Here is a 24,197-nt window from a genome sequence, read left to right as displayed (position 1 = left end):
GATTTCTTTCTGTATAACCTATGGAGTTTCACATAATTTCTGTGGTACTTAGTGTGACTTAAGTAAAATAAGAATCATCTCTCACTTGGAAGAGAATTTATTAATTTATTTGTTTGTTCAACATATGTCCAACATTTGTTCTAATGTTGACTGGTATATCAGTATGTACTTACAGCATATCTTACTGTTTTAACCCAGCATTTACTACAAATTATTATTATTTCCAACCATTTGATTTATTAATCTAAAGAGATTTTGAGAGCATCTTGCCCATCACATGTCTTCTTGAGTTTAATTCAGGTTTTAAAAGAATGATGTAACACTTAGGTGCAAAAATACAGAAAAGCAAACCAAAGCTGGAAGCTAAAATTGCAAAGATTTCCACAGCTACAGTGAACTTTCCAGGTGAGCTGACATACGCTGGTATAAAGGTGATCCAGACTGCACAGAATATAAGCATGCTGAATGTGATGAATTTGGCTTCGTTGAAGTTGTCAGGCAGCTTACGAGCCAGAAAAGCTAAAACAAAGCACAATATAGAGAGGAGCCCAATATAACCCAGCACAGCCCAGAACCCCACTGCTGATCCTACATCACATTCTAGAATGATCTTTTCTTTGTAGTGCTTCATGTTCTTGTTGGGGAATGGAGGGGATATTGTTAACCAAAGCACACAAATAAGAACCTGTATGAGAGTGAAAGCAAGAACACTCATTCTCTGCTGGGGAGGCCCAAACCACTTCATGACATTACTGCCTGGAAGTGTAGCCCTGAAGGCCATTAACACCACTATTGTTTTCCCCAGAACACAAGAGATGCAGAGGACAAAGGTGATCCCAAACGCAGTGTGGCGCAGCATACAGGACCAATCAAAGGGCCGGCCGATGAAGGTAAGAGAGCAAAGGAAACACAGTTTCAATGAAAAGAGCAGCAGGAAACTCAGCTCTGAGTTGTTGGCTTTCACAATGGGGGTGTCCTTCTTTATAAAGAACAGCACAGCCACAAGTACAGTTACACACACTCCAAGGAGTGAAAAAATGACGAGTATGATTCCCATGATTTCATGAAAAGACAAAAATTCAACTGCCTTTAAAACACACTGATCTCTTTTGGAATTGGACCAGAATGCTTCTGGACACTGAGTGCAGTCATTAGAATCTGTAAAAAAAATAATAAATACTTTGATTAGAAAAAATATGCAGAAATATTACTGGACATTATTAAAAATAAAAAGCACACAACTGATAGTTTCTGTGTAAAGCTTGATGGATTACTAAATTTTGAGTCTGCAACCACTGAATTCTGATGATTGGGAGGCTAGCCTCACCCACGAGATCCAAGCAAACTGATTGCGAGTTTTTGTCTTTACAATTATTTTTATTATACTCTTTGCTGCTACAAAAACAGTGATGGTACAGCGATTTGTATTTGACCTGAAACATATGGAGGACTAAACGTGCCAAAATGAAATAAATGATTAGATAAATAATTATGGAATTATATTACTTTTCATAATAGCATTATTATTTATTTTTGACAATAACATGTTGCATTTCCGAATTGCTTTTTCATTTCATTATGACATTTTCCGAATGACTTACTTCAGAATTTCGTTTTTATTTCTGAATGCCCTTTTTACTTTCATAATGGCACTTTTCAAAATAGTAATACCTACTCACTGGGTAATCTTTTGTGATTTATTGCTTAGTCTTGTTCAGAGCAGCGCCTGGTGTAATCCTTGGGATGATGTTAGCCAACTCTGGTAGTTATTTTCTACCTACTATATGCTCCTTTCAGTGCTATGTAAGGAATAAACCATGACGAGCTGTCCTCTTATGTAAAATAATGTATGACAGGGGTGGTGATGCCGCCGAGGCAAAGGAAATCGCATGAAACCATAACTCAATCAAACTCATCTCCCTTGCTCTGTCTTTTTTTTTTAATGGTGTGGGGTCGCAGTATAGACATGAAACCAAGTTTGAATGCCAGCTAGCTTTATGACAAGTTTTCCGTCACTTGTGACCTAACCAATATTAAAATTCAGCTGGGTTTTAGGTCAAAATGGTTTTCTAGCTTGCCAGCTAGGTAGCAAGCATTAAGTTCTTAATCAAATGTGTTCTTAATTAGCTGACGCCAGCTGAATAATGAATAAAAAGTTAAGCAAATGCTTAAGTGCTAGATCAAAATAACAGCACTGTAATGTGTTAAGTAGCTAGTTTTAACTGTGCTTGCTTAAGCAAGTAAGGAAGGCAGCCCTGCTGGCCAGGAACTGTGAGAGGGGTGGTTTGCGGCATTAGTCCAGCTAGCTGGCTAGCAGCATTAGTCCCCCTAGCTGGCTAGCAGCATTAGTCCCCCTAGCTGGCTAGCTGTGAAATAATAGGTTTCTATCAAAGACGTTCCTAGCTAGTGTTATATAGCTAGCGTACTAATTCGCTAATGTTGCAATCACCAGTTGGATAATGAAAAAACAATTAAGCAAACATTTCAGTGCTGGATTTAAATAACTGCACTTTCATTTGCTAATGCTAGTTAAAACTAGCTTCTGTTTGTGTTTGTGAGACAACCATGAAGACACTTCACCAATCTGGCTAGGCAGGAACTGTGGCCCTGTTCAGACCAAGCGGCCAAAACCAGACTTCGTTTTTGAAGCTCATTTCCTGGTGTTGTAGTTCCTGGTTGCTCACTAGCGCCACTACGGATGGCTCCAGTATAGGTGTTTTCATATCCGGTTTCCATGTAAGTCTACGGTACAAATGCGATCAAAATACAAAGTCAATAATTTTTTCTCACAAGAACAAATAGTCATAATAGGTGTATTTTATTGGTCTTATGACTGTCCATGGGTCGATTTCATGATTTATTGCGTCATTTGGGCACAGTGCCAATATTTGTTCTGGACCAATGAGGTACAGCTTGCGTCACTTCCGGATTACTGCGGAGGACTGAGCTACAGTAGGGGCTACAATCTGTGGTCACTGGGGTGGGAGGTGGCGTCTCTTGGCCTTGACATTGCGGCTCCGACCACGGTCCACCTGTGCGAAGTCAGAAAATGCAGGCATCCAATTTTGTAGTGGTTTCATTATAGCGTGTGCTATTTACAGCTGCACTAGACGACCATAAAATAATCCTCCTCTGAAGTTTTGCGGTAGCCGAGTCATTTTTACTATTTCCTTTAGCCCACTTAACCAAATAATTCGTTGGCAGAAAGCGTAATCAGCTAACGCTTATTTGCTATATGTGGTAGTCCAGTAGCCTATGCTAAAACAGTTCGCAACTTCGGCTACCAAGCCATTTGACTAGCTAGCTAACCCTAACCGGCAAATATTCCATCTGTCAAACGTATTTGACGGCTTGTCAGTCGTGTACATTCCGTAAATGTCTACCTGGGCTAGGCTGCACGAATGTGACAAAGCTAGAAGCTAGCAAGAAAATAATAATAATTAGAAATTCAATGTACATTATTTTTGTCTTTATGCAACAGGTGGAAAACTTGCTCTTCAAAGTGCGTTGTCATATTTACACGCCTGTAGATCAGTTACTAAAATACTTGGTAGATTTGTTAATCGCCGCTGACAGTGTTAATTTTTATTCGGTAGAAAGTGACTTGCGAACGATCGGTCAGCTAGCGTCACCCAGCAAGTGAACACCACAAACGACGAAGGAGTAGCTAGTAGCAGTTACTGGCTCATTAACTGACTGTGGCGAAAACCTACGACGATAACTTGCTCGGTTAACAGCAGGTCTACCAGACAGTTATACGAAAATGAGCCTAGTCAAATCACCAGTAGCCTACACATCTCTGATTGATTGACCATCATCAGTGTGGTCGATGTTCTTCCCCTGAGGTTCATATTGCTAATGCGTGAGCTAACCACGGATAGCCTACCTAGCTCACTGGCAAGCTGATATGCTAGCTAAGCATATTCGTTTTGCTGAGAAACATAAATTGAAGATAACTGAACATAATTGTATTATTAATGCCATACATATAACGTGATTACATGACACAGTACAGTAACGGATGGAAATTAAACTTCGTAAATATGTGATAATATATTTCAAAACATAACGGCAGACAGTCAGCTAGCCTCAAGTTCGTTCTGCAATCGTTCGTTCAGGTTGATGGGCTTTTCCGCACCGGACTGTCAATCACATTGTAAAAATCACAAGACCGCTTAACTCTATGGTTTTGGCTCCAAATCGAGAACATGGCCGCGCCCGCCATTGAGCTTCAAAACGTGTTTTACAGACCCACGGAGAGGCAATGGGTGACGTCACAGTAGCTGTGTCCATATTTTTTACAGTCTCTGGTTCAGACCAAGCGGCCAAAACCAGACTTCGTTTTCAAAGCTCATTTCCTGGTGTTGTAGTTCCTGGTTGCTCACTAGCGCCACTACGGATGGCTCCAGTATAGGTGTTTTCATATCCGGTTTCCATGTAAGTCTACGGTACAAATGCGATCAAAATACAAAGTCAATAATTTTTTCTCACAAGAACAAATAGTCATAATAGGTGTATTTTATTGGTCTTATGACTGCCCATGGGTCGATTTCATGATTTATTGCGTCATTTGGGCACAGTGCCAATATTTGTTCTGGACCAATGAGGTACAGTTTGCGTCACTTCCGGATTACTGCGGAGGACTCAGCTACAGTAGAGGCTACAGTCTATGGTCACTGGGGTGGGCGGTGGCGCTTCTTGGCCTTGCCATTGCGGCTCCGGCTCCGGCTACGGTCCGCCTGTGCTAAGTCTGAAAATGCAGGCATCCCATTTCGTGGTGATTTCATTATGGCGTGTGCTATTTACAGCTGCTCTAGACGACCATAAAATAATCCTCCTCTTAAGTTTTTCGGTATCCGAGTCATTTTTACTATTTCCTTTAGCCTACTTAACCAAATAATTACTTGGCAGAAAGCGTAATCAGCTTGCTATATTTGGTAGTCCAGTAGTAGCCTGTGCTAAAACAGTTCGCAACTTCGGCTACCAAGCCATTTGACTAGCTAGCTAACCTTAACCGGCAAACATTCAATCTGTCAAACGTGTTTGGCGGCTTGTCAGTCGTGTACATTCCGTAAATGTCTACCTGGGCCATGCTTCACGCATGTGACAAAGCTACTATAATCCCGATTTTGGGATAAACACTTTTTCAGTTTCACGAAGCGAATTAAGAGTTTCAAGGTTCATTTGCTGAATATACAACACACGATGAAATCACACACACAGAATTTAACGAAATTAACCATCTTGGCATTTAGAAAGGAACATGTTTTTAGCATTTAAGAGACCGACAAGCTAGGCATTTAAGACAGTGGCTATCAGAATCGGTTCTGGGGGCTCCTTGCGTATATTGGCTTTTCTCCATTGGTTTTGATGATTTACAAGAAAAAAATAATAGCCTAATAATAATTAGAAATTCAACGTAGGCTACATTATTTTTGTCTTCATGCACCAGGTGGAAAACTTGCCGTACAAAGTGCGTTGTCATATTTACACGCCTGCAGATCAGTTATTAAAATACTTGGTAGATTTGTTAATCACCGCTGAGTGTTAATTTTTATTCGGTAGAAAGTGATTTGCGAACGATCGGTCAGCTAGCGTCACCCAGCAAGTGAACACCACAAACGGCGATGGAGTAGCTAGTAGTAGCAGGCTCATTATCTGACTGGCGAAAACCTACGACGATAACTTGCTCGGTTAACAGCAGATCTACCAGACAGTTATACGAAAATTTGCCTAGTCAAATCACCAGTAGCCTACACATCTCCGATTGATTGACCATCAGTGTAGTCAATGTTCTTCCCCTGTGGTTCATATTGCTAACGCGTGAGCTAACCACGGACAGCCTACCTAGCTCACTGGCAAGCTGATATGCTAGCTAAGCATATTCGTTTTGCTGAGAAACATAAATTGAAGATAACTGAACATAGCCTAATTGTATTTTTAATGTCATACATATAACGTGATTACATGACACAGTACAGTCACGGATGGAAATTAAACTCCGTAAACATCTGATAATATATTTTAAAACATAACGGCAGACAGTCAGCTAGCCTCGTTCAGGTTGAGGGGCTTTTCCGCACCGGACTGTCAATCAAATTGTAAAAATCACAAGACCGCTTAACTCTATGGTTTTGGCTCCAAATCGAGAAAATGGCCGCGCCCGCCATTGAGCTTCAAAACGTGTTTTAGAGACCCACGGAGAGTCAATGGGTGACGTCACAGTAGCTTTGTCCATATTTTTTACAGTCTCTGGTTCAGACCTGTACTTTGTATTCAGATATATCCAGATTGTGATTCGGTCGAGACGGATGTCAGTTCACACCTGGCATCAGAATACGTCTCCACATGTGTCTCGAGTGACCACTTGTGATTGGATCTCACTTCCCCGCTCAATATGCAAATAAACACGTACATCATTCCCGTTTGCAATGACCAAATGCGTTGTTGTTTTTAACCAGCAGGAGGTTAAAAACAACTGGTATATATGTTTTTAACCGGTATATTTTTATACAGTCTATTTGCAGCAATGCACTACCTGTGCATCGTCTGCTGGAAATTAACAGACAAAAAAAAAAAAAAATTGCAAAGACCTTGGAGCGCGGCAAAATCAAAACAAAAACAGACTGGGTCTATTCCTTAGCGTGTTCCAGGCAAACCAAATCGCCCAAGATGTTTGATGCACTCGTATGCGCTTTTCAAATTTTTCAAACGTCGTGGACAAAGTCAGCTTATGAGATTTGAGAACCAACCAAAATGACACAGTTCTATCCGCTTCTGTTTTGCTCCAGAAAACAATGTCAGATAGGTCTATCAGCAAACATATGGCTTAGCTATGCCCAGAAGTCCTCAATAATAATAGTAACTTCCAAGAAATTACGAAAAATTGTTGACAACGTTTCTTTAGGTGTAGCGTCTTTTACTGCTACCACAGAGTGAATGCGTAAGTGAATGCGAAGATAAGACCTAGGGATGAGCGAGTACACCATTATCTGTATTTGTATCTGTATCTGTTCAACCAACAAAATTATCTGTATCCGTATCAGAGACTGTAAAAAATATGGACAAAGCTACTGTGACGTCAGCCATTGACTCTCTGTGGGTCTCTAAAACACGTTTTGAAGCTCAATGGCGGGCGCGGCCATGTTGTCGATTTGGAGCCAAAACCATAGAGTTAAGCGGTCTTGTGATTTTTACAATGTGATTGACAGTCCGGTGCGGAAAAGCCCATCAACCTGAACGAACGATTGCAGAACAAACTTGAGGCTAGCTGACTGTCTGCCGTTATGTTTTAAAATATATTATCAAATGTTTAATTTCCATCCGTGACTGTACTGTGTCATGTAATCACGTTATATGTATGACATTAATAATACAATTATGTTCAGTTATCTTCAATTTATGTTTCTCAGCAAAACGAATATGCTTAGCTAGCATATCAGCTTGCCAGTGAGCTAGGTAGGCTATCCGTGGTTAGCTCACGCATTAGCAACATGAACCACAGGGGAAGAACATCGACTACACTGATGGTCAATCAATCAGAGATGTGTAGGCTACTGGTGATTTGACTAGGCTAATTTTCATATAACTGTCTGGTAGACCTGCTGTTAACCGAGCAAGTTATCATCGTAGGTTTTCGCCACAGTCAGTTAATGAGCCAGTAACTGCTACTAGCTACTCCATCGCCGTTTGTGGTGTTCACTTGCTGGGTGTTGCTAGCTGACCGATCGTTCGCAAGTCACTTTCTACCGAATAAAAATTAACACTGTCAGCGGTGATGAACAAATCTACCAAGTATTTTAATAACTGATCTGCAGGCGTGTAAATATGACAACGCACTTTGTACAGCAAGTTTTCCACCTGGTGCATGAAGACAAAAATAATGTACATTGAATTTCTAATTATTATTAGGCTATTATTATTTTTGTTCTTGTAAATTTATGGAGAACCATAAAACCAATGGAGAAAAGCAAGGAGCCCCCAGTCTTAAATGCTCTTGTCGGTCTCTTAAATGTTAAAAAACATGTTCCTTTCTAAATGCCAGTCTTACAAAGATGGTTAATTTCGTTAAATTTTGTGTGTGTGATTTCATTGTGTGTTATTCAGCAAATAAACCTTAAGACTCTTAATTCGCTTCGTGAAACTGAAAAAGTGTTTATCCCAAAATCGGGATTATAGTAGCTTTGTCACATGCGTGAAGCATGGCCCAGGTAGACATTTACGGAATGTACAACACTGACAAGCCGTCAAACATGTTTGACAGATTGAATATTTGCCGGTTAGGGTTAGCTAGCTAGTCAAATAGCTTGGTAGCCGAAGTTGCAAAGTTTTAGCATAGGCTACTGGACTACCAAATATAGCAAGCTGATTACGCTTTCTGCCAACTAATTATTTGGTTAAGTAGGCTAAAGGAAATAGTAAAAATGACTCGCCTACTGAAAAAATTCAGAGGATGATTATTTTATGGGCGTCTACTGCAGCTGTAAATAGCACACGCCATAATGAAATCATTACAAAATGGGATGCCTGCATTTTCTGACTTCGCACAGGTGGACCATGGTCGGTGCCGCAATGTCAAGGCCAAGAGGCGCCACCTCCCACCTCAGTGACCATAGACTGTAGCCCCTACTGTAGGTTAGTCCTCCGCAGTAATCAGGAAGTGACGCAAACTGTACCTCATTGGTCCACAACAAATATTATAACAGTGCCCAAATGACAGAATGAATCATGAAATCGACCCATGGACAGTCATAAGGCGAATAAAATACACATATTGTGACTATTTGTACTCATGAGAAAAAATTATTGACTTTGTATTTTGACCGCATTTGTACCGTAGACTTACATGGAAACCGGATATGAAAACACCTATACTGGAGCCAACCGCAGTATCGCTAGTGAGCAACCAGGAACAACAAGACCAGGAAATGAGCTTCAAAAACTGGTTTTAGCCGTTTGATCCGTATCCGTACTCGGAATGGGCGGGGCTTAAACCGGAAATGGACGGGGCATAACCGGAAGTTGGTATTTTAACCTCTTGGCGCAAAGCCCTTAGTGGTCGGCATGCAGGCGTGCCGAGATTACTGAACTCAGACATTCAGTGCTACTACAACCAAAGTATGAGTTAAAAACAGAAACGCTTGGTTTAGGTTCATTAGTAGACCATACATGACAACTATGCCGAATATGGAGTTTCGCCGCACCACCATTGTCGCTCTGGTCGTTCATTTAACATGCACCCCCTCCCTGCAGTCTCATCTGCAACTACACCCCCCACCCATGACATAATGAACAATATTGTCTATCTGGGCATTCATAAAAAATATTCTTTCACCACTCAAAAATCGTATTCTGTTATAGCAACAAGATATACACAACAATGGCCCTAAGATATACCAATACAGCAGTGAAAATGCTGCTCATTGAATAACGAAATAAACGAGACAAAGTTTTTAAAAATTATACTATGTCATTCTACAGTCAATATCTGGGACTAAATATTGAATAAATACACAACCTTACCATTGGTTTTACGCGTAGAGATGTCCCTTTTGAGACTGAGTGGTCATATATTGTCTTGGACAATCCGTTTGTGAAATATACACGCATTTATGATGCTTGGGTACCTTCCAAAATAGCTGTGCGTAATACCACACATGTCGTTTATGGCGCTGTCGCCCTTTTTAGTACAGACTGACTTGATTGACAATTAATTTATTACGTAGGTGACAGTATAAGCTTTCTAACGATGTATAACATGTCTAATTTTGCTTTTGGAATAGCGTTTAATAGGTCAGTGTAACCGAAAATTTTCTTATCGTAGTCGCTCTGTGGTAGCTGTAAAAGACGCCGTTATCGTTACTCTGGTTTTATTATTTTTTTAAATCAACTGACCGTGTGAAGACAGTAGTAGACAGAGCGCGCTAGGTTACAGTTGGCTAACCAGGATGTATTGTTTGTCTTGTGATTTCAGGTGAGCGATGACGTCTAAATGTACAAAAGTGATATTGCATTAGTACAGTGGATGTATAAGAATTCTAGGATGTCAATGATGCTAGTAGAGTGTGTGTATGAGATCACTAAATGTTAGGAAATACAAGTACATGCTTATACCATGTAGTCGCTAGCTAACTGGCTAGTTATCCCCACTGTAGCAGCTAGTTAACTGGCTAGTTAGCCCCATAGCCCCATAGACATATACGTCTATGGTTAGCCCCACTGTAGCAAGCTAGAAGCTAGAAATGTCCGTTTGTAATCAGTAATATGTGCTTAAGTGTGAATGTCCAGTAAATGTGTGTTTAGCTATGGTGATAATAATGTGTTGAGCTGAATCTGAGAATTGCAAACTTTATTTTATTGAGAATATATGAGAGAATATATGACATGACATGACAGATGTCTGTCCCTGTGGACAAAGTGGTTATGACGATGGCAAGATTGTGTTGTGTGGCGCAGCAGCAGTGAACTTTGTGTGTAGGAGCTCTGTGTGTGGTTGGCCTATCACAGAACGATGTGGACACTGGACACAGCTACCAAATGAGGATTTTCCTTCATCACCAGTACGGATATTGACACATTTAACTCGGATGGTACTCCTGCTCGTAAAAAGTACATTATCAGTACCGGATACTCGTTTCATCCAAGTATTTGGCTCAACCCTAATAAGAACATTTTGGTTACCCTGACCTATAAAACGCCATTCCAAAAGCAAAATTAGGCATGTTATACATCGTTAGAAAGCTTATACTCTCACCTACTGAATAAATGAATTGTCAATCAAGCCAGACTGTACTAAAAAAGGCGACAGCGCCATAAACGACACGTGTGGTATTACTCACAGCTATTTTGGAAGGTACCCAAGCATCACAAATGCGCGTATATTTCACAAACGGATTGTCCAAGACAATATATGACCGCTCAGTCTCAAAAGGGACATCTCTATGTGTAAAACCAATTGTAAGGTTGTATATTTATTCAATATTTACTCTCAGATATTGACTCTAGAATGACATGGTATCATTTTATTAAACTTTGTCTCATTTATTTTGTTATTCAGTGTGGCTTCTTGTTGTTTTGCACTTTAATATGACGCCGTTGGCGTGCAAATGAGTATGTACTTCCGCTTACACAGAGGACGCAGAGGACGTCAGTTGACTAGGCGGTCCTTCAATGTGGCCCAGGATGCATTCCTGTTCACACTGCTAAAATAATGTGGCCATATGCAAGCCAGAACACCTACGAATGTGGTCTGAGTGATCGGATCTCAATGCGTCCTCAATGCGTCTTGGGTGCGTTCACACCTGTAGTTAGAGCTGCCCACTTGTGATCGGATCACCCAAGATGCTTTTTAATGCCAGGTGTGAACAAGGCCTGTGAGTGGAATGGCTAGCCACATTAACCCTATTGGCTACCTAGCTAGCAAGCAATGTTCTTAATCAGAGTAAGCCCCTGCAGTTTGACTGATGTAGCATTGTCATGATGAAACTTGTGTTTTGTGTTTTTGCAACTTGCTTTTATTCCTGTAAACTATTTGCACTCATTCAATATTTTTTTTCTGGATGTATAATTTATTTGACCTATTTGCAGTGTGCATTGGGGATGGATGTGTGTGGAGCGAATAGTAGCCTAATAGCTATTGCCCTAGGGTGAAACGTACTAGCAATAATTTTAACATGCAGATGGATATTTAAAAAAATACAATATGTTATTATGAAATAAAATATTATCATGTTATTGTGAAAAGGACAATCATGAGGTGGAAGTTATTAAATTATTTTGAAATAAATTTATTTATTTATTTATTTATTTATTTATTTATTTATTTATTTAATTTTGGCATGTTTAGTCCTCCATAGAAACAAAGCAAAACTGAAAGTTTGTATTCATGATATTTTTGTGCATTAAAGCAAGCTGATGCTGTTGTTTTATGATCAATGCCATTATGCCATTGGACAGCATGTGAGTATAATCGTTTGGGAGCTGTAGTCAAAACGTTCAGGCTTATTTCCAAGATAAAGCAATGCCTTTGGTTTAATTTCATTTGTAGAAATGGAAGACTTCTAAATGGCAGTAATGCAGTGATTGTGCATACATGTATTTTTTTTAATGGCCTCTGGAGAATGGTATGAAAGGAACTATAAATCAGTTAGCCTCCCCTTGCATCTTAAATTGTCAAGTGTTAGCTCTAGATTACCTGTAATATTGCTTATTTCTCCCTCAGCGCAGGGCACACAGTCATAGCAGCAGACAGGCCTTCCTCTCTGCACGACCTTCCTTGTGCCTGGGGGACAGCTCTCACTGCACACTGACCTGGGTTTCTGTGTGAAAGGGAAAATAGGTTCTTGCCAAGCATTCATGGATAATATTGTGTTGAATTATGCTATAAAGATGCCAGTATAAAAGGTTACTATATTTACTGTACTATAAAAAGCAAGATGAAAATGCTGTATTGAGGCCAGAAGGAGTAATATTGCCATTAGTAGCCTATATGGTTTAATTATGAATGGAAATGTTCTTGGACACATTCTTACACGCGGTTTACAATCAAGTGTGATCATACACGTTTTGTGAATGAGGCCCATTATTTTTATGCTCTTAGAACTAAGTGCAAATACTAATGTTTCCTAGTCTACAAATTAAATCACGTACTGTCAATAGCCAAATTTAAACATTGCTTTTTATTAAAGGTACTGTGTGATACCAATTCAGTTCACATGTAATTTATAATATATGCCCCATTTACAAAATTTAAAAGTAAGTATTAAATGGTGTGTTTGTTAACAAACCATTTACCTGTTTTTGCCCACCTGCCCATACCATACTAACAGGACTCATCACAAACTGCTGACCAGGTGGTAAAGAAGCATCATAGTCGCCGACCACTCTGAACTCTACTGCACCATCAGGGCCAAGCTGCCAGTTCACCACCTCATATCTGGCTACTGGGTCTCCATTACTGTCAAAATAGACTTTCTCTCCAGTTTCCAGAGTGAAATTTACATTTTTCAGAGTCGTAAGGACCTGTACAGGAACAAAGATTGAAGTTGAGAAAAATTATTGGTAGATTTTATTAACTATATAAGAAGGGCTTATAGAGTTACCTGCCAGGGCTCTGTTTTCACATGGTTTGTGCAGCCTTGATGGGGTGTACATGCCAGCAGGTCATGTAGAGAATGAGCAACAGCGTATACTGCTTTATAAACATTGTTGGAGATTCTCAGCTCTGATACATCAGTATATTGGTTTTTCAGTTCAATTAAGCTCTCGGATCCAGAACAGGGGGGTAAATTTACTCCATTGGTCAGAGAACATTGAAAAGCAGTTTCCCAAAAGTCTACAATATCACTGTTGTTTGGGTTTTGGGAGGGGTGAAGTTTCAGCACAAACTCTCTCAAGCCATTTATTTTGGCTTTGGGGACAGCAAAGCCAATAGACCCTCCCAGTATTCTGAAACTTGTTGGTGTCACTAGATTGCTTGCCGTTATCCAGGCCTCACTGCCTACCATTTGGAGACCTATGATATTCTGAAGCGTCAGCTGCTCCAGTAAGTGGTTCATCTCCCCCTGAGCAAGAAATGCTACAATAACCTTTGCAGTACCTCTTTTGATAACATCTACAACCTTCAGTAATTTTTCTGGTTCTGTTCTGTGAAATTTCTCAGAATACTCAATACAGATCCCTTCTTGTTGAGCAGCTTCAATAAATGTGGCCATCCCATTGTTGCCATAGTCACTGTCACTTCTCACTGCTCCTATCCAGGTCCAGCCAAACTGCTTCACCAGCTGAGCCAGTGCTCTGCTCTGGTAATAGTCACTGGGAATGGTTCTGAAGAATGTGGGGAATTCTTTTCTGTTGCTCAGACATGCACATGTAGCAAAGTGGCTGATCTGTAAAAATATGAATACAGAAAAAATGGTAACATAAATAGAACAATATAATGGAAATAATTGAAGAGGATTATACAACTCCAAGACAAAGTAAACAATAACAGGTAATAAAGATAATCGGTCAAAACGTGCAACATATTTGCATGGAATACTTTTGGAGGTAGATGTTTCTGACAAGTGTTTTAGAGGAGCAGCATTTTTACTAGAATTTTCAAATGTTTATATTGGGTCAAAAACAAATATAGATTGAAAGGAATTAACTAAAGAGGCAGAGAACATCACAAGTTTAGTAGCAAGTTCAAGTCGGAATAAATGGGGACTTGTGTTAGATTTTTTTCTTGTGCTTCCAAATGCAAACATTTGTTCATTTAATGTTGTTGAATTTAAAATATATTCTGTTAAGACAAATGATATTTTTAATGTAATTTAAAAATGCAATTAAACCAGATTTATCTAAATAAGAAAAGGAAGCATTGGTAGATGGTTTGGTAAAGTAATACAGTAATATTGGTAAACACAATGATATATTACATTTCATACTGGCCATGAAAAATATATATGCAATTTCAAGCATTTGACTTGCACTACAACATAACAGCAATCATGACTGTTCAATTGTGCTGGTCGTAAGGTAATTGAAGAAATCAAACTGCTTTTATGAATTCCAAATGTAGTTGCCAGAATTATACTGCTTTCAAATTAACATGTCCCTGAATAATTCTCCATGTTTTTCTCCATGAAGAACAACCAAAAAACTTACCACTGGAATTTTAAGTAATCCAACTGTTGCAGCAATTGCAATTGTGTTAGTAGATCCAGATTCTCCAATGATGGCCTGCACTGCTGCTGGTGTGGAGCATGATGTGTCTGTCAGTATTTCCTCATAACCATTCATTAGAGCCATCGCTGACCGTATAGAGATTGTTGAAGAAGCACAGGTGTCATATATCTTATATCCAAGAGATACACCTGGGAGGAGGTCAGTTCTGTTGTTTATTTCTTCAGTGGTGAAGATCATGGTCTGGGCCAGTCGATATTCTCTGAAATTAACTCTGTTGAAATTACACGCTATTATTTTGATCATATATTTTTACAATTAGAACATTTAATTTTTAAATCCATTGTTTGAATCTCAAATCCAATATCCAAATGAATTCCATAAGAATAGGTTGTTAAGATTTAGTGGATTCTGTTATCCATGAAGACTCATAATTGCCATATGTCGTTAGTATATATTGATGAAAACTCAAGCAGCTCATCTTAAGCCAGTTTTACATCTGGGATTTCTCGTGCCATCATCTGACTACAAGACCAGTTCCCTGCCCTATGCACACACTGCAGTACAAAATTCATTCTGTGTTTACCTTACCGTACACAGTCAACGGGCTCTGGTGCTCCTGTGAATTTCATGCTTGTTTCCCTGGGTTGGCTGTGCAAGGAGAAGACCCCGCCGATGTTGATGTCTCCATGTTGATAGAAGCTGGGCTTGGCTGCTCTCCCTAGTATTCTGCATGGTGGGGTCTGTGCTGCAGCCCAGAGGACTGTCTGTGTCAGCAGAATGGTCTGTAGTGCCATCCCACTGCACATCTCAGATCCAGCACTGCTGTGTACCAGGTTTAAATACAGGAGTTTTAATTCTCCATCGATTTGTGATCCTCAAAGGCATAAAGTAGTCCCAGGATAAGCAAGATAAGGCGGAGCATCTTGCACTGGCAAAGAAACAACAAATGATGTATTTAATTCAGAGGAGTGATAATATGTAACCCTGTTTTTTAAAAAACAATATTTACCTTTGATTACCTTGCTGAAACTCTATTGGCTTTATTTATTTATTTATTTATTTATTTATTTATTTATTTATTTATTTATTTATTTATTTATTTATTTATTTATTTATTTATTTATTATTATTATTATTATTATTATTATTCCCTAAAACAGAATGGGCAGCAAAAACTAGAAATCATACTATGATGCAGGTATGTTCCTATGCCCCCCCCCCCCCCCACTACTCAGGTTATTGCAATGACACCTGGTGGCCTGGTGAAACAGTTTACGCTTTGGCCCATAACTCTTCAATGGTTTGACCAATCAAACTGAGATTTTGTTAATGAGATATCTTAAAAACATGGCCGCCATCAGCCACTCAGCTCTCAACAGCCATTTGGCAGGCTTATCAATGGCTAATCATCATGAATCTTGGTGGGTATATTGACCTCTTGACTTGGTATTACCATGTAAGAGATCAGTCAGTCATTAGGGGGCGCTATAGCAAATATGCAGGCTTTCAAATAACATATCTTTGGCTATGGTTATGGGAAAATTGTATAAAGTGTAGTAGATCCTGCGCCTTTAGATGAACAACTTTGCCTCAACTAACATCAGCAACCATCTGGTTTTTCCGCCAATTAGATTTTTTAGCAAAGCTTACTTTTGCGGACTAGTCTGGGGCCGTTTGGCCCATCGTAACCAAATTAGGCAAGAAAGAGTTTATGGAGTCTGGACCTCAATAATTGATTTTCAAAACAATATGACCGCCACACATCAATCAATTGTCATGGGCTTGGCCATGTTATACTTAGCCTACTCTTGAATGCTATGTCTAGTCCTCAAGAAATTTGGTATGTAAGTGCAGGACATGATTCTGAGGAAACATGCAGGCTTTGGCACATGCTTGCCAATAGGTGGCGCTATGAAAACCAAAAAAATAATTTAAATGCCTATAACTCTTAAACTGTTTGACCAATCAGGCTGATATTTTGTAAGTGACATCTCTGTGAAAGAACATTAAACAACATTGTCTCAAGAAACAACATTAGCAACCATTTTGTTTTTCTGCCATTTTGAATTTTTGACATAACTAACTTTTGTGAACTAGTCCTACACCATTAAGCTGAGTGTCACCAAATTAGGCTTGAAATAAGTCTAAAAGTCTAAAATTGAATCATTATCAAAATTTGAACTTTCATAACAATATGGCCACCATATACAAATAAACTGTTGTGAGGCCATTTTTGCTGAAATAGCTGTAACTTGTGAGTGCTTGGCCCGATCATCCTGGAACTTGGCATACATGTACAATGGTTGACTCGGAGGCAGCATTTGGTGGTGCTTAGCCAATAGGTGGCACTATAAGAGAAAAATAAATGCCTTTAACTCCTAAATTGATTGAGCAGTCAAGTTGAATGTTGGCATGCTATGTTGTTGTGTCAGTCTGCCATTGAATGTACAATGATAAAGTCTGACTGAAATAACTGAAAAAATATGGCCACCATCCTCCAAATAGTTGTCAGTGGGCATGTGACAGGCTTAGAAATGGCAGATCATCATGAAACATCATCATGAGGCAGTTAGTTGAATAAATTAATTCATGTATATTCACACACTGAAATAATGGTAGCTGCTATGCTTGTTTATGTTTAGAGTCATGCTTGTTTATCTAATATTCATGTACTAGCAAATAAACGCTTGCTCGTCTTGAATTACCAAATTTGTCTGTTAGATATGAGCCCCAAAAAAGAACTTGACATTTTAGTTTCTGTTGTAGGCTATCTAGCTTTCGGGAAGGATGCTATGTGATGCTATTCTGATGAGTAGGGCCATGACCCTGAAGCCTGTCTTCCCTGAAAATGTCATGGCAGAGAGAAGTGTAATGGTGTGGAGAGGAATGTCTCATTGACTGAAGCATGAAAATGACAATTTTTTCCCCTTTGAAGCTAGAGAAGTTCCTATTTATTTGCTCTAATGTCCCTTATATTAATGTGCCAAAAGCTGAAGTGGTCCATATATGAGTGTTTCGAAAAGCCATTGAATTTATGTGTTTTTCTAAGCATTTATAAATTGCAACATATCAATTTTCACCCTGACACAAGCATTTAAGTTCTTATTGCAGAACTGTATATTGTCTCAGGGATCATGGTGCCCTATAACCAGAATCAAACAGAATGGAATATAATCTGGACAAATAGGTAGGGTATTGCTTGAATGGGTACTACCACAGTTGCTGTTGCTCACTTTTATTCACTTGCTGGGGGGAGAGTAATCTTCACACTGGTACTGTTTGACAAAGATTAAGAACGCTGCATGTCCAGATGACATAATCAGATGTGCTTCATGTTCCTAAAGAGACAGTCACTGTTTGTGTAAGGACTGACTGTTGGTCCCTTCAGATGAATGGACAATGCTCAATTTACAAAATAAATACTGGGTATTGCTAGAATCTGTGAAATTCTTTAATATTAGCAGGTACTCATTTCTCTGTGAATAATGAGGCTAATAATAATAGAATAACCACAAAAAGAAAAAGAAAGCCAACTGATTATTACATGCGTAATGCCACAAGCTAACTAATGTTTAGAAATGAACACTAAACACAGATGTATGATCATCATTGTTTTAGTAATATATTAGTTATTATCCACTTCCTACATTTCTGCCTTAACACATAATCTGGCACCTGTTAATAATTGTAATACCAGTGTCCATCGTACATAACATATATTTGGTGACTAATAACTGTGGTGCCCTAAATGCGTAATCACAAGGTGCCACAGCTAGTCATTGAGATTTAGCATGTGTTTTACCCATTAAGTGTTTCCTTGTGTTTTGCTCAGGTCTGAACAACATTATATAACATTTTGGAATAAAAATACAGAACAACAAACCAAAACTGGAAGCTAAAATAGCAAATATTTCCACAGCTACAGTGAACTTTCCAGGTGAGCTGACATAAGCTGGTATAAAGGTGATCCAGACTGCACAGAATATGAGCATGCTGAACGTGATGAACTTGGCTTCATTGAAGTTGTCAGGCAACTTACGAGCCAGAAAAGCTAAAATAAAGCACAGTAGAGAGAGGAGCCCAATATAACCCAGTACAGCCCAGAACCCCACTGCTGATCCTACATCACATTCTAGAATGATCTTTTCTTTGTAGTGCTTCATGTTCTTGTTGGGGAAAGGAGGGGATATTGTTAACCAAAGCACACAAATAAGGACCTGTATGAGAGTGAAAGCAAGAACACTCAGTCTCTGCTGCAGAGGCCCAAACCACTTCATGACATTACTGCCTGGAAGTGTAGCCCTGAAGGCCATTAACACCACTATTGTTTTCCCCAGAACACAAGAGATGCAGAGGACAAAGGTGATCCCAAACGCAGTGTGGCGCAGCATACAGGACCACTCAGAGGGCCGACCGATGAAGGTAAGAGAGCAAAGGAAACACAGTTTCAATGAAAAGAGCAGCAGGAAGCTCAGCTCTGAGTTGTTGGCTTTTACAATGGGTGTGTCCTTTTGAATGAAGAACAACACAGCCACAAGTACAGTTAAAGATGTTCCAAGTAGTGAAAAAATGACGAGTATGATTCCCATAATTTCTTGAAAGGACAAAAATTCAACAGCCTTTAAAACACATTGATCTCTTTTAGCATTAGGCCAGTATTCGTCTGGGCACTGAATGCAGTCATTAGAATCTGCAAAAGAATGATGAATACCACGATTAGAAATCTGGACATGGGCGCAGCCAATAGCACAGCACATGAGCACACTGGGCACGGTTACTGAATATTGGTATATACTTCTGTGACCAGAGGCATGCAGTGCACAGCTCACAGCACACTGCACAGGTGTGAATAGGGCTGGATTGGGCTGAATATATAATCTGTAGGTGCAGGGCTTGACAGTAACTTTTTGGCTGTCCAGCCACTGTGGCTGGTGGTTTGGCTAGACAACCCCAACCAGTAGACAAATCAGTTTTAGCCACTATTAAATTATTGAACTGAGTATTGAACATGTTCAGCATTATATAAAGAGCACAATTTTGACTGGTTGTGGACTGGTTGACTCTGAATTACCTGTAACATTGCTGATTTCTCCTTCAGCGCAGGGCACACAGTCATAGCAGCAGACAGGCCTTCCTCTCTGCACAGCCTTCCGGGTGCCTGGGGGGCAGCTCTCACTGCATACTGATGTGGGTTTCTGTGCAACATGTTCATGAGAGGGGAGCTGAGGGTGAGTGTCTAGGTTACTAGGTTAGCAAAAATGCTAATGAATCAGGTTTGAATATGAGCATGTTGAGCTTAATTTGGGATCAATTTTAAGCTTGGTTCTCAGTGCTGAAAGCTATTTAGTCTAGTGATGTTATCAGGCTACCTTTTCATGTAGTACATAAACACTTACTTGTTTTTGCCCACCTGCCCAAACTATACTAGCAGGACTCATCACAAACTGCAGACCAGATGGTAAAGAGGCATCATAGTAGCCAACCACTCTGAACTGTACTGCACCATCAGGACCAACCTGCCAGTTCACCACCTCATATCTGGCTACCGGATCTCCATTACTGTCAAAAGAGACTTTCTCTCCAGTTCCCAAAGTAAAATTGACTTTTTTGAGAGCCTCAAGCACCTGTAGAGAAACAAAGATTTAAGCAGCCATAAATGCATAGTTGCCTCTGTTCATGATTGAGGAGTTCAGTAACTATATGCAGGTTTTTTGAGTTACCTGCCAGGGCTCTGTTTTCACCCTATTTGTGCAGCCTTGATGGGGTGTACATGCCAGCAGGTCATGCAGAGAATGAGCAATAGCATATGCTGCTTTGTAAACATTGTTGGAAATTCTCAGCTCTGATACATCAGTGTATTCGTTTTCTAGTTCACTCAAACTCTCAGATCCAGTGCAGGGGGTAATGTGAGAAAGCTTGTTTTCATTCATTAGTGAACATTGAAAAGCATTTTCCCAAAAGTCTACAACAGCAAGGTTTCCTGGATGTTGTGAGGGATGAAGCTTTAATACAAATTCTTTTAAGCCATTTATTTTGCCTTTGGTGATAGCAACACCAATCGACCCCCCCAGTATTCTATAACTTGTAGGATTCATGAGAATACTTGCTGTTATCCAGGCCTCACTGCCTACCATTTGTAAACCAGTAATGTTCTGCTGGTTCAGCTGTTCTAGTAAACTCTTCATCTCAACCTGAGAAAAAAATGCAACAATTACCTTTGCAGTACCTCTTTTGATAACATCTACAACCTTCAGTAGTTTCTCTGTTTCTGTTATATGAAATTTCTCAGAATACTCAATGCAGATCCCTTCCTCTTGAGCAGCTTCTATAAATGTGGCCATCCCATTGTTGCCATATTCATTATCACTTCTCACTGCTCCTATCCAGGTCCAGCCAAAGTGCTTCACCAGCTGAGCCAGTGCTCTGCTCTGGTAATAGTCACTGGGAATGGTTCTGAAGAATGAGGGAAACTGTTGCCTGTTGCTCAGACATGCACATGTTGAAAAGTGACTGATCTGAAAAGCATAACAAAAAGTAAACCATGACAGCTTTTCAAATGTGAACAGCAAACAGAGTAAAGTTAAAGTATTATGGTTCAGCAAGGTGAGAGTCAACAAGCTTTTTGTATGTGGTGTGTATATAAAGTTTTACGTCACATATTGAGATAATAGAAAATACCTTCTTTGTCCTCCAGAAAACAAATTTGTTATTACAACATAGTCAGGGACTTTTTGGTTGGGCTTTTTATTTTATTAAAATATCTATTAAAATATTATAATTAGTGGTTGAAATAGTCTGTGTAGATAAGAATTCTGAATTGAAATGACTGTTCTTTTAACTTTTAATTGTTTTCCATCATTTTTTTTTTTTTTACCATGACATTTTTACAGGAGAAAACACCTACTGAGGAGACACAAACATACTTGAACTACACAAAAAAATACTGAAAATAATTATTTCTTGGAACTCTTACCACTGGAATCCGAAATAATCCAACAGTTGCTGCAATTGCCATCGAGTTAGTTGACACAGACTCCCCAATAATGGCCTGCACTACTGCCGGTGTGGAGCATGATGTGTCAGATAGTGTTTCCTCATAACCGTTCAGCAAAGCCATAGCCGCTCTTATAGAGAATATTGTGGAGATGCAGGAATCGTATATCTTATATCCAAGAGATACACCGGGGAGGAGGTCAGTTCTGTTGTTTATTTCTTCAATGGTGAAGATCATAGTTTGAGCCACCTGAAATTCTCTGAAATTAACTCTAGAAATTTCACATTATGTTATTATTTTTATTTTTTTTAATTTAATACTTAAATCTTTTAAAATGCAATTATGCATTCACAAGCAAACTTACTGCAGGTTAATCTATGTGGAGTATTCAGGAGTTTACTTTTTAAAATATTGTTGATATTACCTTTAATTAGGATTGAATCACTGAAATTCCTTATTGTCAAATAATAACCGATACAAACAGCAGCTAAATATAAGTTATAATTTAACCTCACCGAGAACACTTCTGCAACTCTGGTTTGATGTCAAATTTCATGGCAGTTTTCAAAGGCATTTGACGCAGAGCGAAGACCCCACCAAGGTTGATGTCTCCATGTTGATAGAAGTTAGGCTTGGCTGCCCTCCCCAGTATTCTGCATGGTGGAGTCTGTGCTGCAGCCCAGAAGACTGTCAGTGCCAACAGAATGGTCTGCAGTGCCATCCCACTGCTGCTCCTGCACTGCTGTGTACCAGGTTTAAATAAAGCAGTTGCAATTCTCAATCGATTTGTCATCCTCTAAGGCATGACTGAGTCCCAGGATATGCAGATTGAGGCGGAGCAAAATGCCGACACAACAGAGACAACAGCAAACGTGAACAATTCCAAGAAGCACTCTGATCTTAACTGTGCACTGTGATCTTGTCAACTCTAATTTAATTAAATAATGTGGAGAATAAGATGGTGAAGCCTTTCAAAACTGTGTTTGGGTTTTGAGGCACTACGCATAGTCTACTACATCACTCTGGATACAACAGATTACTTACGCACGCAAATGATCAAGCACTGAGCCCATAATGTCATTTCGCTTTCTGTGAACAGTGAAACCAGGGATTTTTTTTTCTTAAAGGCACAGTATCAAAAGTCAAATGTTAAAGACATTTCTGCAGTGTTATCCCCAGAATATTTTATTATTATGCAGCTTCATAACATTTTGCCCCAGAGAAGAATCTGTAGTCAATGTTGATAAGTGAGGCATGGCTATTTAGCTCCTGTTTTACATACTTTATGCATACCATATAATCACAACCTGGTTGGTATATTGGTGAACATGGTGGGTGATGGTCACCAGCAGGGGGAACTCTACCACATAATTTGTAGTGCTACCACTCCATAAGCTGCAAGCGGTAGTTCAGCAATACTACATTTCCAAATGTTAGTTCACCAATCAACAGTCAGTTTGGGCATTCTGAAGACTCCAGTCAGATTCTCCCACCAGATTATTTATTTATGTACTTATTTTTTATTTTTCAAACTCTGCTGGGAAGGCCCAAACCACTTAATGACATGGAAGAGTACTGCCTGGAAGAGTTGCCCTGAAGGCCCTTAATAGTTAACCCTGTGTTATCTTTCCTGGAACACAAGAGATGCAGAGGACAGAGATGATCCAAAACGATAGAAACTCATATCTTGCAACTTGTTACTCACAATTCAGTACTGAGAGGTTCCTTTAGAACTCAGAAACTCAATCTCGAGACTTGTTACCTTACTCACCATTTGGGGCTTCCTCGAGATCTGGAATCTATTTTATTGAAACTCAGTCATGAGACCTCGGGAATTGAAACCTACTTTTCTGGAACTTAATCCTGAGGCTTGCACCCAGCCTCGGGTGGGGAACCAGGACCTTATCTCTGAGACTTTGCACACATCTCCCAGTGCCCGGGACACTACAGCTCCGACTGCATGCACCAGCTTTTAGTGGGTTCTTACTGTATAAGCTGTGAACAAAGTATTTGTGAGGCTGGAAAATTGTTAGGAAGGAAGATGCAGTTGTGATGGAAATATAATTGTTTATTAATAAACATATTCACCAGTTAAATTGATGACCGCAAATATAAACACATTCATTACCTATAGCTGAACACAGGATCACATGCTGGCCAAAGAAAATTAACATTAACATGTTCATTGACAAAATACACAACCAAATGATTCCATATGGTACCAGGAGAACTGTTAAACAGTTTTTCCCTGAATGTTTCTTTGAGCTTCCCTTGAATGCAATCATGAGCAAGCCTTCCAAATCCGCAGATCCCTTTGATTGCCCAAATAAAGTCTGGACCGGAATAGGCACCAAAATCCCTTCTCCTACAGTTGCTACAGCAATGCGCTGTCAACTGCAACATTGCACAGTAATATAGATGCACTTGTTGCTGTGATTTGTTCCTTCCCTGGTTTTTGGAAGATAATACTCCTTTTTCTGAATCATCAGCATGGCTATTGAAAATTCTCTGGGGTGTGGGTCAGAAGAGGAAGAAG

General features: G+C 39.5%; 2 protein-coding genes across 2 annotated transcripts; both read right to left on the bottom strand.

The window, feature by feature from the left end:
* Window positions 1-72: 72 nt before the first annotated feature.
* Window positions 73-15,460, bottom strand: LOC135236276 (extracellular calcium-sensing receptor-like). The gene is made up of 6 exons (XM_064302546.1): window positions 15,256-15,460; window positions 14,647-14,938; window positions 13,101-13,886; window positions 12,793-13,020; window positions 12,194-12,317; window positions 73-1,158 (listed from the first exon to the last, which is right to left on the bottom strand). Exons 1-6 carry the CDS (start codon window positions 15,294-15,296, stop codon window positions 245-247), a joined length of 2,385 nt encoding a protein of 794 aa, XP_064158616.1. The 5' UTR covers window positions 15,297-15,460; the 3' UTR covers window positions 73-244.
* A 2,361-nt stretch (window positions 15,461-17,821) lies between these two features.
* Window positions 17,822-22,608, bottom strand: LOC135236778 (extracellular calcium-sensing receptor-like). The gene is made up of 6 exons (XM_064303309.1): window positions 22,177-22,608; window positions 21,641-21,932; window positions 20,388-21,182; window positions 20,064-20,291; window positions 19,739-19,862; window positions 17,822-19,357 (listed from the first exon to the last, which is right to left on the bottom strand). The coding sequence occupies exons 1-6, from the start codon at window positions 22,452-22,454 to the stop codon at window positions 18,444-18,446; spliced, it is 2,631 nt and encodes an 876-aa protein (XP_064159379.1). The 5' UTR covers window positions 22,455-22,608; the 3' UTR covers window positions 17,822-18,443.
* Window positions 22,609-24,197: the final 1,589 nt, after the last annotated feature.

This window comes from Anguilla rostrata, chromosome 12 (genome assembly GCF_018555375.3).
Source record: "Anguilla rostrata isolate EN2019 chromosome 12, ASM1855537v3, whole genome shotgun sequence".
Classification (NCBI taxonomy): domain Eukaryota; kingdom Metazoa; phylum Chordata; class Actinopteri; order Anguilliformes; family Anguillidae; genus Anguilla; species Anguilla rostrata.
The sequence above is the reverse complement of the archived record's forward strand: the minus strand, read 5'-3'. Positions and strand labels throughout refer to the sequence as shown.

What these genes read in the sequence shown, in the direction of transcription:
- LOC135236778 (XM_064303309.1), bottom strand. Translation starts at nt 22,454, where the DNA reads ATGACAAATCGATTGAGAATTGCAACTGCTTTATTTAAACCTGGTACA. An exon ending in TGAAAACAGAGCCCTGGCAG is followed by an intron (nt 20,292 to 20,387) that starts GTAACTCAAAAA and finishes GTTTCTCTACAG; the next exon opens with GTGCTTGAGGCTCTCAAAAA. An exon ending in AGAAATCAGCAATGTTACAG is followed by an intron (nt 19,358 to 19,738) that starts GTAATTCAGAGT and finishes ATTCTTTTGCAG; the next exon opens with ATTCTAATGACTGCATTCAG.
- LOC135236276 (XM_064302546.1), bottom strand. Translation starts at nt 15,296, where the DNA reads ATGAAATTCACAGGAGCACCAGAGCCCGTTGACTGTGTACG. An exon ending in GAGCCCGTTGACTGTGTACG is followed by an intron (nt 14,939 to 15,255) that starts GTAAGGTAAACA and finishes TAATTTCAACAG; the next exon opens with AGTTAATTTCAGAGAATATC. An exon ending in TGAAAACAGAGCCCTGGCAG is followed by an intron (nt 13,021 to 13,100) that starts GTAACTCTATAA and finishes GTTCCTGTACAG; the next exon opens with GTCCTTACGACTCTGAAAAA.